At 42.4% G+C, this 13,495-nt stretch overlaps 1 protein-coding gene across 1 annotated transcript in view; it reads left to right on the plus strand.

Annotated features, from left to right (window-relative positions):
• The first annotated feature begins 11,442 nt into the window (after positions 1–11,442).
• Positions 11,443–13,495, plus strand: part of LOC127658911 (protocadherin-8-like) — an 8,343-nt gene continuing 6,290 nt past the window's right edge. The window contains exon 1 of the mRNA XM_052148474.1: positions 11,443–13,495. This exon is cut by the window's right edge and continues 440 nt beyond it. Coding sequence (XP_052004434.1) covers positions 11,524–13,495 — 1,972 coding nt within the window. The 5' untranslated portion in view covers positions 11,443–11,523.

A 13,495-nucleotide genomic window follows, 5' to 3' on the forward strand; every position in this document is an offset into this window, starting at 1 on the left:
CAGATGTTTGTGAATTTCTTACTTCTGCAAAGTAACACAAATTAAGATTTTTAGAAGAATTTTTCAGCTCTGTTGGTCCATACAATGCAAGTGAATGGGTGCCAAAATTTTGAAGATCCAAAATCCACATAAAGAGAGCATAACATAATACCACTCCAGTGGTTAATTCCACATGTTCAGACACTATATGATAGCTGTATTTAAGTCTCACAAATTCTTCTCCCTGCCAGTAGGGGGCAATTTGCATGAAGACTGTGAAACACCAATAACAGAAGGAGAAAGAGAAAGTGACTTAAAGTGAAAAAGGACTTAAATATTGATCTGTTTCTCACCCACACTTATAATATCATGTCTGAAGACATGGATTTAACCACTAGAGTTGTATGGATTACTTTTATGCTGACTTAATGTGCTTTTTGGAGCATCAAAATTTTGGCACCCATTCGCTTGCATTGTATGGACCAACAGAGCTGAGATATTCTTCTGAAAATCTTCATTTGTGTTCTGCAGAAGAAAGAAAGCCACACACATCTGAGAAAGCATGAGGTGAGTATACATTTCTGTTATGATATTTGTTTATATTTATGCAATGGTTGTTACTTTTAGTTGCTAGGGCATTACTAAACTGTTGCCTTCCAGCCCAAGTCAAGTCCATCCCAAGTCTCAATGACTTCCTGATCCCTAGATATGTTTCGGGACAATTGAATTACATTTATGCATTTGGCAGACGCTTTTATCCAAAGTGACTTACAGTGCACTTATTACAGGGACAATCCCCCCGGAGCAACCTGGAGTTAAGTGTCTTACTCAAGGACACAATGGTGGTGGCTGTGGGGACCAAACCAGCAACCTTCTGATTACCAATGTATTATACAGAGCACTTATTACAGGGACAATCCCCCCGGAGCAACCTGGAGTTAAGTGTCTTACTCAAGGACACAATGGTGGTGACTGTGGGGATTGAACCAGCGACCTTCTGATTACCAGTTATGTGCTTTAGCCCACTACGCCACCACCACTCCATAGAGCATTATATATATATACCCCCGAGATGTCTGCCTGGCAACTCAACCCAGCCAAGACCGAACTCCTCGTCTTTCCAGCCAACCCTGCTGTTGAACACAACATCACCGTGCAGCTGGGTCCAACTACAGAATCACCTTCCAAAACGGTTAGAAATCAAGGGGTAACTATCGATAACAAGCTAAATATCACAGACCACATCTCAAAGACTGCAAGATCATGTAGATTTACACTCTACAACATCAGGAAGATAAGACCCTTCTTCTCTGTACATGCCACACAACTGCTGGTTCAGTCACTTGTCATAGCTAGACTGGACTACTGTAACGCTCTCATTGCAGGTCTTCCTGCATGTGCTATTAGACCTCTGCAAATGATCCAGAATTCAGCAGCACATCTGGTCTTTAATGAACCAAAGAGAGCACATGTTACACCACTCTTTGTCTCTCTCCACTGGCTGCCGGTTGATGCATGCATTAAATTCAAGGCTTTGATGCTGGCATACAGAACAGTCACTGGGTCTGCTCCAGCATATCTAAAATCATTTCTGCAGAACTACACACCCACTAGAAGCCTGCGGTCGGCTAAGGAAGGTCGCCTTGTTGTACCAACACTAAGAGGCACCAAAACACTTTCCCGGACTCTCAGTTTCATCATACCACGTGCGTGGAAAGACCTTCCCAACTCCATCTGTGAATATAACTCACTCTCTATCCATGAGCACTTAACTAGTCACTAAAAACAAATACAAAATACAAAATTATTGACTTTTGTAAGTCGCTTTGGATAAAAGCGTCTGCCAAATGAATAAATGTAAATATACTGTAAATAACTATAAAAGCATGTTTTCAGTGTGAAAAACAAGCCTATGTCAATGTTGGTGTTTATAATCGAAAGGGAGTACCCCACCGCTTAGAAAACCAACACATAACCCCACAGTAGTCGACAACTACCGACCGGTCTCTCTCCTACCCTTCCTGTCTAAAACCCTTAAGAGGATCAACCAGTTTTCTGCTTTTCTCTCACAGAACAAACTACTTGACAAACATCAGTCTGGCTTCAAAACGACCCTCATGTCAATAGCTGAAACCCTGTGAATGGCGAGAGCTACGTCCAAATCATCCATCCTCTTCCTCATTTATGTGTCAGCTGCATTCGACACAGTGAACCACAATATCCTCCTGTCCACCCTCTCTGACTTGGGAATCACAGGAACTGCGCTTGGATGGTTTGAGTCATATCTCACAGGCAGATCGTTCAAGGCCTCCCGGAGAGGAGAGGTGTCCAAGACACACCAGCTGACCACTGGAGTTCCTCAAGGATCAGTGCTTGGACCCCCTCCTCTTCTCAATATACACGACATCACTCGGACAATCATTGAGACACATGGCTTTTCCTGCCACTGCTACACAGGTGACATGCAGTTCTACCTGTCGTTCCAACCTGATGACCCAACTCTCTCAGCTCGTATATCTGCCTGCCTCTTGGACATTTCGGCCTGGATGAAGACACAACTCCTCGTGGTCCCGGCCAAACCATCTGTTGACCACAACCTCACTATTAATCTTGGTTCAACTACACGAACACCAACCAGAACAGCCCGGAACATGGGCGTGCTGGTAGATAACCAGCTTAATTCCATAACACACATCTCATCAACCTTCCGGATTTGCAGATTCATGCGTTACAACATCAGGAAAATCAGACCTTTCCTGAATATGCTACACAGCTCCGGTTCCAAACTCTGGTCATTTCAAGACTGGACTACTGCAATGCTCTGTTGGCTGGCCAACACAATTAAGCCACTGCAAATGGTCCATAATGCATCTGGTCATCAATCAGCCAACTGCGCTTGGATGGGTTTGAGTCATATCTCACTGGCATATCGCTAAAGGTCTCCTGGAAGGAGAGGTGTTCAAGACACACCTCCACATAATCTGTTGTTACCTTCTCAACATTCAAGAACCAGCTGGACACACATCTGTTCCAAGAGTACTCAACCAATCCACGCTAACGTGCACTTAATGTACAGAAGAAGAAAAAAGATCCTTTCCGCTCTCTTTCTTCTGTGCTAGGATCTTTATTCCAGCCTCCGTGAGACCTTGGCTGTCCTATACAGCAGATGTTGTTTAACTTTGTATGACAAATGGCTTGCTATGTGTCTCATTTGTAAGTCGCTTTGGATAAAAGTTTCTGCTAAATGACTAGATGTAAATGTAGGTGTGCTGTAAATGCACTGTAGCCTACCGGGTATTTTTGACCCGTACCACAAAAAAGTTGTTAGGACATTTCTCACAAAGCCAAAAGAGTTAAAAGAGTTATTTCAAACTCGGTGTGCAATGTGTTTCATGTGAGAGGAAACAGAGTCTGCTTTAATTAACAGTTCTTTTATGGTGATTTTTTAAGGTCTTGATAATTCCTTAAAATCCCTATTGAGGCCAATATGCACCATGTGTATTTTCGAATTCTGTTTAATATGCTTTGGCTTTATGAGCAAGGCGTAATTAAGCTGTTGAATCCGTAGTGACAGATCAAACCCCCTTTACCAGAACACCTTGAGCTCAGTGACTGCAGGGTTGAAGATCATAGGAATTATATTGAAATGTTCAATATCTTCATTATGTCCAAAACATCATCAAACCGGTTCCTCTCAGGATTTAACCTGCGCAGGGGCTTTGAAACTTCCACACACCCAACAGAGGATTGAGTCCCTTTGACGTTTCCTTTATTAACAGACACTTCCATCGCAGCTTATGAAGAGGAAGAGTTTGACTCTTCACCTGAGACTGAAGCCCACCTGGGATTGGGGGAAGCTGAGAGGGAGTGTGTTTGATAGACGTCTCCAGTCGACACAGGAGATGTACTGCCGAGAATCAAGAATTCCTGAAGTTGGTCTGAAAAGTCCCCCGCTGAGTGTGAAATCCTTGAACATCTATGAAAGGGCTTTGAACACAACATCAAACATATAATCTAGTTAATATCCAACATATTTCAGAGCACATATTTATTTAGTACGATACAACACATAGTTCTGATTGTGTTCTGATTGGACTGTCATATTACTTGAATTATATCCACATTATTTGGTCGTTATTGCCATTTTGAAAAAGCTTAAAGGAATATTCTGGATTCAATACAAGTTGAGCTCAATCGACAGCATTTGTAGCATAGTGTTCATTCAGTTACGGGACTCATCCCTTCTTTTCTTTCAAATAAAAGCAAAAAGCAAGGTTACAGTGAGACACTTACAATGGGTCCGATGTTTGGAGGGTTTAAAGGCACAAATGTGAAGTTTATTATTTTACAAAAGCACTTTCATTCCAGGCGGCTGTGGCTCAGGTGGTAGAGCGGGTCGGCCACTTATCGCAGGGTTGGTGGTTCGATTCCCGGCCCACATGACTCCACGTGCCGAAGTGTCCTTGGGCAAGACACTGAACCCCAAGTTGCTCCCAATGGCAGGCTAGCACCTTACATAGCAGCTCTGCCGCCATTGGTGTGTGAATGGGTGAATGAGACGCAGTGTAAAGTGCTTTGAATACCGCTAAGTTTAAAAAAGTGCTAACAAAAAACAACCGCAGACCATTTACATTAAAGGGATAGCTCACCTCAAAATTCTGTCATCATTTACTCACCCTCATGTCATCCCAGATGTGTGTGACTTTCTTTCTTCTGCAGAACACAAATGAAGATTTATAGAAGAATATTTCAGCTCTGTAGGTCCATACAATGCAAGTGAATGGGTGCCAAAATTATGAAGCTCCAAAAAGTACATAAAGGTGTAACGGGAGCCAGCTGGTAGAGAGCTGTGCAGTGTGTAAACCTCACTCTCCTGTCCTCAAGAGGTACACTAGGGGCTGTAGCCTTTAGCCTCCTCGTTAGCGCACCCGCATCCCATGCCGGAGACGCCGATTCGAGTCCCATTTGGAGCGGGGTGACCAGGGCCGGTTACAAAGGCAGCATAAAAGTAATCCACAAGAAGAGGTTTAATCCATGTCTTCAGAAGTGATCAAAAGTCAAAATGGTATCCTTTTTTACTCAAAATTCTCCTCCCTGCTCAGTCAATCTCCACTTTAACTTTCACTCTTGTGTTTTTGGTGATTCACATTCTTCATGCATATCGCCACCTACTGGGCAGGGAGACAGATTAATAGCAAAAAATGACTTCACCCACACCTATCATATCACCTCTGAAGACATGGATTAAACCACTGGAGTCGTGTGGATTACTTTTATGCTGCATTTTTGTGCTTTGTGAGCTTCAAACAACCTTTAACTTCCATTTTATGGACCTACAGAGCGGAAACATTCCTCTAAAAATCATAATTTGTGTTCTGCAGAAGAAAGAAAGTCACACACATCTGGGATGACATGAGGGTGAGTAAATGATGAGAGAATTTTCATATCTGGGTGAACTGTCCCTTTAAATCTTCTGTGAAAATTCACAATGGATTATTTAAGATGAAAAGATGTATTTTTTATGGATCATTACTGTGTCTTGGCAATTAGCTATAACTTGGCACAGAAAAGGCTAGTAAGCTATTTTAATACACGCAAATCATAATAACACTCATGTGGGGATTGTGAGCATAGCACTTAGTCTTATAGCATGAATGTTACATTTTTGTAAACTGTGTTTTAAGTGCTGCGTTCTACGTTTCATCGCCATTTCCGGGTGAAATGAACACTGGAGGCGCTACAACAACTGTGCATTTAATCCACCTTCACACAATTACAAATACAACGCTTGATTATGACTTTATTACCACTTATTTTTCCCTCTATTACTCTCACACTGCTATGTTATGATATCAAAACACTTTTACTATAGTATTTTACTTTAAAATGATACATTTCAAATGCTTGTATTACATTTACACACTTATACCAACTTGCACGATATGAAGAATGATGTGGTTGCTTCATAAAATGTGCTTTTCATTTCGCATTTGCTTTAAGGACACTATCGGTTAGGTTTAGGTGTTGGTTAAGGGTAAGGATGTATGTTTTGTCACCTCTCATTTCATTTTTGATCACTATCAGTTATGTTTAGGTATTCAAATTAGAAACCTCGCCTGATTACGACACCATTTCACTCATATTTGGCGCCCCCTGCTGGACATTTCACTGGAAAACTGCAGCCAGTGTTCAAGAGTTCAGGCTTTATAATATGCTTTGCTACTTTTGAAACCTCATACACTTCCATTGTAAGTGCCTCACTGTACCCCAGATGAGTTTTTTGTTATTTTTTGTTTTGTAATCAACATTAAAACACAAATGCTGTTGATTGAGCTTAACCCACATGCACCGTTTGACTGTTTGATTTTGTTTCTTCAATGAAACTGGTTTCCTTTATCTGACGGGTACAAGACTTGGGGACTTTTTCTCCATTTGCTATTTGAACACACACAAAGAAATTAGAGTTGATTAGTCTAAGTGGTAGAAACACAGTTACACTTGTACTGTTCCCGGTCAAAAGTGACCGTCATAGGAAATTAATGGGAAATACTAAAAATCACAGGGTTTTTTTTTTTCATTATTGATGATATAAATCTAAAAACAGCCACAATGCAGAAAACACACACACAGACATGAAGGGGTGAGACTGCCAAACATCAAGAGTGTGAAACACACACACACACACACACACACGCACAACCTAGCAATCATCTTCTCTTCTACAAGGGGTGAATGAGTAGCTCTCTGCAGCCACCTAGTGTTTATACTTGTAATTGCATATGTTTTTTTTTAGTTTTTTTTTTTAGACTTTAAGCTTCCAAAAGGCATATAATTTATGAGGAATGGTTCAGTATTTGACAAAACGTGCATATAAAAATCAACCCCCCATAACAATGAAAAGTATTACACATTTATTGTTTCCGGTCACTTTTGACCAGGAACATCTGGAACGTGATTTAATGATGAACAGTGCATAAGCATGGGTGTAGATTTGGCTTGAACATTGAGGGGGTTGCAGTGTGAAGCATTTACATGTTTCCATTGATCATGGTAAAAATAATGGGGGAGGGGGGAGTTCCTTTAAGACATTTCGGCAGTTAAACTCACTCTAAAATAGATATTTTCCAACTTTTGCACTGTCATGACAATAGTTGACCTGAGGTGAAAACTGACGTAGAAAAAGACAAACAATCGCTATAAGAACACGCCTCACCTGTGGTAAAATCAGTGCAACAAACAGTTGGCATGTTGCTGATTCATTGTTCTGTGAAAAATACCATTGAGTGGCACATGCACATCACACATTTCTTGGGTATTATTCAGGAGAACTTTCATCATAGATGTCATTTTCTGTGTTCAGAATGGCACTAATGATGTACAAGGACAGAACGGCACCGAACTCAAAGGTCAATGAGCAATGCTGAAATGTGAACTGACAGCAGTCATCATTACTCTGAATGATACAATAGACACACAACTGCACTTTGCCAAAAGACTTGATTAAGTATTGAAATAGGCAACATGAGGTTGTACGTGTTCTCTTGTATAGTTGTGGCATCTGAACTGTGTTGAACTATTTATTTGTCAATAAATAAATACATAAATCAGCCACAATGCAGAACACACACACACCAAAATGAATTGGTGAGACCATAACACATCTACAATGCTGAACACACACAACACACACACACACACACACACACACACACACACACACACACACACACACACACACACACACACACACACAATCTAGAAATCATCTTCTCTTCTACCAGGGATGAATAAGTAGCTCTCTGCAGCCACCTAGTGTTTATAATTGTAATTGCATCTGTTTTAAATATGTAAATCAGCCACAATGCAGAACACACACACACACATACAAACACACACACACAAACACAACCTTGAAATCATCTTCTCTTCTACAAGGGATGAATAAGTAGCTCTCTGCAGCCACCTACTGTTTATACTTGTAATTGCATCTGTTTTAAATATGTAAATCATCCACAATGCAGAACACACACACATACACAAACACACACATACACACACAAACACACACATATACACACACACAAACAAACACACACACACACACACATATATACACACACACACAAACACACACACACAAATACACACACACAAATACACACACTCACACACACACAAATACACACACTCACACACACACACACACACATATACACACACACACACACACACACACATTCGTCTTGTGACAACCAGGGATAAATTCGGTTATTACTTGTTATTCTACTCATTTCAGGTATGCAAAACTGACAAAATAACCACAAATAAATCAAACAAAATGCTACACTTTGACAAAAGTAGTCTTTGATAATGTTTAAATATATATATCTAACTTGTGACGAAATATAGAAATCATCTTCTGTTCAACCAGGGATGAATGAGTAGCTCTCTACAGCCACCTAGTGTTTATAATTGTAATTGCATCTGTTTTTTGTTTTTTGAGACTTTAAGCTTTTAAATGGTATATAATTCATGAGGATTGGTTCAGTATTTGAGCAAACATGCATAAGAAAATAAAACAAAAGTACATTTCCAAGCTCAAAGGAAGTGCACGGAAATGTTAACTGATTAAAGTGACTACATTCAATCGCATCTAATCATGTGTGTTGTACTTAAATGAAACGTGAACGTGAGGCTAAAAATGTATTATTACATATAATAAAATACATTGTTCAACTGAAAAAAAAGAGCAAAATGTGATCATGAAAAATGCACTTAGGCTTGAATTTACTGCAGTTTTAAGTAGGCTACATAACTCACAATGAGGTACATAAAAGATTCATTAAACAAAGTTTGCAAAGAAAAGTTCACGAAGCAAAGGGCATTCCCAGATAATGTTGCAATACTCCGCCTCCATCTTTCTTTCTTGTTTCTCAGTGTACTCGTCAGAGCCAGAGTTAAAGATTGGCACCCACAGTTCTCCTGGGATTCTTCCCAAATGTTCCAAATCTTAATGCGGTTCATAAAAGACTCTGTGTCCCTGAGAGACGGACGTTCTGTCCATAAAATGATCTTCTTCAAGAACACTAATCAGGCGACTGGGGGCATTGGTGCCTTATAATTCAATTCCGATTGCAAACCTTTATGAGGCCCATTCTGAGCTTTAAGTGTCGACTTCCTCGCTAGTTCTTGAAGCGTGTCAAAGACGGGTATGATTAGCAAACTTGAAAATGCAGAGAGATATCGCCTGAAACCAAATGCATTTAGAATCCTATTAAAAATGGAATTATGTCTGTGAGCGAACTATGAATGTGGAATCCATATCTTGCCTCAAACAGTTGCAGAGCATTTTTTCCCACTCACAAAAACGTCTTTTCAGCTCAACGGATTCATTCGAAGGCGCAAAAGATTGCGCTGAACTTTCACAGAAATGTAGAGCTTTCTGTGATGTTTGGAATACACTGTAACTGCTGGTTGATGTATGATCAACTCTAAAATCATGACTGTCTGTAAACTCTTACAGTTTAACAATTGGGTAAATCGAGACCCAGCATCTCTGTAAATCCCAGCGCTAGTCCAGAGCCTTTTACCCAGCAGATTAAAGATGAATACATTATGGCGAACTTCCGGTTGTGCTTTGAGGAGAGATCCATGAGTGAAGTTGCTGAAAATCTCTTACTCTTCTATTATGTGGAGGTGCCACAAAGCAGGACTAAATAAATACCCACAACATGATCAGCAGTTACAGAAATGCTCAAACCAGCCCGTCTGGCACAAACAATCCTCCATGCGATTATCTAATCAGCCAATCGTGTGGCAGCAGTGCAGTGCATCCGCTAATGTTCACATCGACCATCAGAATGGGGAAAAATTGTGATCTCAGTGATTTGGAGCGTGGCATGATTGTTGGTGCCAGACGGGCTGTTTTGAGTATTTCTGGGATTTTCGCACACAACAAAAAACGTCCAGTGAGGGGCAGTTCTGTGGATGGAAACACCTTGTTGATGATCAGCGAGGTCAACAGAGAATGGCCAGACTGGTTTGATCTGACAATGTCTACAGTAACTCGGATAACCGCTCTGTACAATTGAGGTGAGAAGAATAGCATCTCTGAATGCTGTTCTTGAGATGCGGGTTGGCGCTGTTTTGGCGGCACGAGGGGTACCTACACAATATTAGGCAGGTGGTTTTAATGTTGTGGCTGATCGGTGTCTAAATATATAGTGGTGGTGGTGTAGTGGTCTAAAGCACATAACTGGTAATCAGAAGGTTGCTGGTTCGATCCCCACAGTCACCACCATTGTGTCCTTGAGCAAGGCACTTAACTCCAGGTTGCTCTGGGGGATTGTCCCTGTAATAAGTGCACTGTACGTCCCTTTGGATAAAAGCGTCTGCCAAATGCATACATGTAAATGTATATATATATATAAAGCTCAAACTATCACTCTTCTAAACTTAAAGCTTGGAAACGTCTTCTTCACCTTCTATAAGACAACATAAGCAGCATTTTCAAGAATCCCCAAAATATATATTTTTTGAGACACTAAATAACTGGTGACAAAATTGCATTCTTGGATGTTCCAGGGACCGGGTTCAACTCAAGTTAAGCTTAATTGACAGCATTTGTGGCCAGGGGCGGAGCCAGGAGTTTCGCAAAGGGGCGGCAAGGCAGGGGCAAGTGATCAGTCTGTGGTGGCACAGAAATGTACGGGCAGCATTTTTATATCATCAGACTGTGGGGGTGGGGGCTATACAATGACACCTGGGACGGAGAGGTGCGGTGACCTTGGTGACATGTTAAGTTTGTACATTTGTACAGAGATGATTTCACCTCTAAAGAACTAAATTGTGCCAAAAAATGACCAAAAAAATGACTAAAACAGCAGACCACCCCACCCCCCCACAGCTCCGCCACTGTTTGTGGCATAATGTTGATAACCACAAAAAAAGTAGAAATGGAGGTTCCAGTGAGACACTTACAATGGAAGTCAATGGGGCCAATATTTGGAGGTTTAAAGGCAGAAATGTGACGCTTATCGTTTTATAAAAGCACTTCTGTTAAAACTTGTGCATTATTTGAGCTGTAAGTTGTGTAAACCAATATTTTAGGGTTCTAGTGTGGCAACGAAGTTGTAAAAATGGCTATAACTTTCCACAGATGTGGTCAGTAAGTGATTTTATCACTCTAAAATCATGTTAACACACATATTGTTTATGTCTCGTGACTGTACTTTTGAAACAGTGCATGTTAACGCTGAGCACAGTACAATGGCACGTCAACTACCCCTACACAATCTCACACAGAGTCAATTCGTTGTACATGAGATCAGAGCGATGCGTCTGGTCTGCTCACGAGCGGATTGGAAATGTCATTATTGGTGTCTGTCACGGGAGGGGTGCAGTGGAGACGCTGCGCACGAGAACAAGTGACTCGCGCTTCAGTTCTGAGAACCTGATGAGCAGCAAGACTCGAAACGACTCTCCAACCACAACATAACGCGCACGGGTCGTTTTGAAACGGAACGCAAAACGTTAGTGCCAAAAATGGAGGCAGGACTTTTATTCGTGCGGATACTTGGAATCACACTCATTTGCATTTCGCTTGTGTCAGAGGCTGTGTCCGAGGAACGAACGGTGAGATATAAAATATACGAGGAGGTCCGTCCGCCGACGGTTATTGGAATTCTTGCCAGCAATGTCACCTGGATATCCGACAAAACGCCGAGAACGTTCCCGGGCATCAGGTTTAAGATGATGAGTCCATCCACCGGCTCCTTTATCCGATTTAGAGAAAGTGACGGGAGACTTACTGTCGAAGAACGCATCGACCGCGAGCGAATCTGCAAGCGCAACCCGCGGTGCCTAATCGCTTTTGATGTCGCGTTCGTGGCCGCCGAGCATTTCGAGCTTTTCCACGTCGAAGTGGAAGTGCTGGACGTGAACGACCACTCGCCGGAGTTTCCGCGCACCGAGTGCACCATCGAGATCTCCGAGAGCGCGTCGCTTGGGACGCGCGTCGCTCTGGACGCCGCTGAGGACGCGGACGTGGGTTTAAACTCTATCCAAACGTACCACATCACTGAAAACATTCACTTTGGCATTGATGTGGTAACACGAGTGGATGGGGTTAAATATGCGGAGCTGGTGCTCATTAAAGAGCTGGACCGAGAAACGCGCGCGTTTTACGCACTAAAGCTCGTGGCGACCGACGGAGGACATCCTCCGAGAAGCGGGGCCACTAATGTCACCGTGAAAGTAAAGGACGCCAATGACAACCGTCCTGTTTTTGAGCAAACCCACTACTCTGTCGAATTACCAGAGGACACCCCTGTTGAATCCTTGGTGTTGGATTTAAACGCCATTGACCCCGATGAGGGACTCAGTGGACAGGTTGTGTACGAATTGGGCAAACAGGTGACCACAAAAATGCGACAGCTATTCAGACTGGATTACAACACAGGACGTTTGATTTTACAGAGCCATGTTGATTATGAGGACGAGACTACATATGAAATCGATGCGCAGGCGACAGATTTAGGGCAAAACCCGGTCCCCTCAGTGTGCAAAATCATCATAAATATTATAGACGTGAATGACAACCCCCCTGAAATAATCATCACACCTATAACATCGGTAATAGATGGCGTTGCGCACGTCAGTGAAGCTACAAGTCCAGACATCCTGGTCGCGTTAATCAGCATCAAGGACAAGGACACTGGTGCAAACGGGCAGGTGAGCTGCACTCTGAACGGTGGGCACGGCAACTTTAGACTCAAAAGGGCGTATGAAGGCAGTTACACAATAGTCACAATGGCACCCCTCGACAGAGAAAAGACCCCGGAGTATAATCTCACTGTGGTGGCTGAGGATTTCGGTGCGCCACCGTTACGCACGCTAACACATTTTATGATACGGCTCACAGACGTCAACGACAATGCCCCGGTGTTCAGCGCAAAGATATATGAGGGGTTCATAGGGGAAAACCAATTACCGGGAACCTACATTACAACTGTGTTAGCCAGCGATCAGGATTCCGGGCTGAATGGAGAGATAACATATGAGCTTTTCGACACGGACACAAATAGCGTCTCCAAATTTGCCATTATGAATCAAGCGGGTAACGTTTACGCGCTCCAAAGTTTCAATTACGAGGTCACCAAGAGGCTCAGTTTGCGCGTCCAGGCCACTGATAGAGGATGGCCACAGCTTCATAACAATGCCATTCTCATAATCAATATAGTTGATCAGAATGACAACGCCCCCCGTATAACTCAGCCACCCTTGAACAATGGTTCTGGCGACATCCAGCTGCCCAGAGACGCGCCACCCGGTTATATCGTCACCCGAATCACGGCACAAGATTCGGACGCCGGATTGAACGCTGAACTCACGTACAAGCTTTACGACGGAGCTGATCTCGGCTTTGCGATCGATCCGAATACGGGAGAGATCTATATCAACAGCAAAATTGATTACGAAGCGTATGATGTATGGAAAGTATTACTGACGGTCAATG

This window comes from Xyrauchen texanus, chromosome 18 (assembly GCF_025860055.1).
Source record: "Xyrauchen texanus isolate HMW12.3.18 chromosome 18, RBS_HiC_50CHRs, whole genome shotgun sequence".
NCBI lineage: Eukaryota > Metazoa > Chordata > Actinopteri > Cypriniformes > Catostomidae > Xyrauchen > Xyrauchen texanus.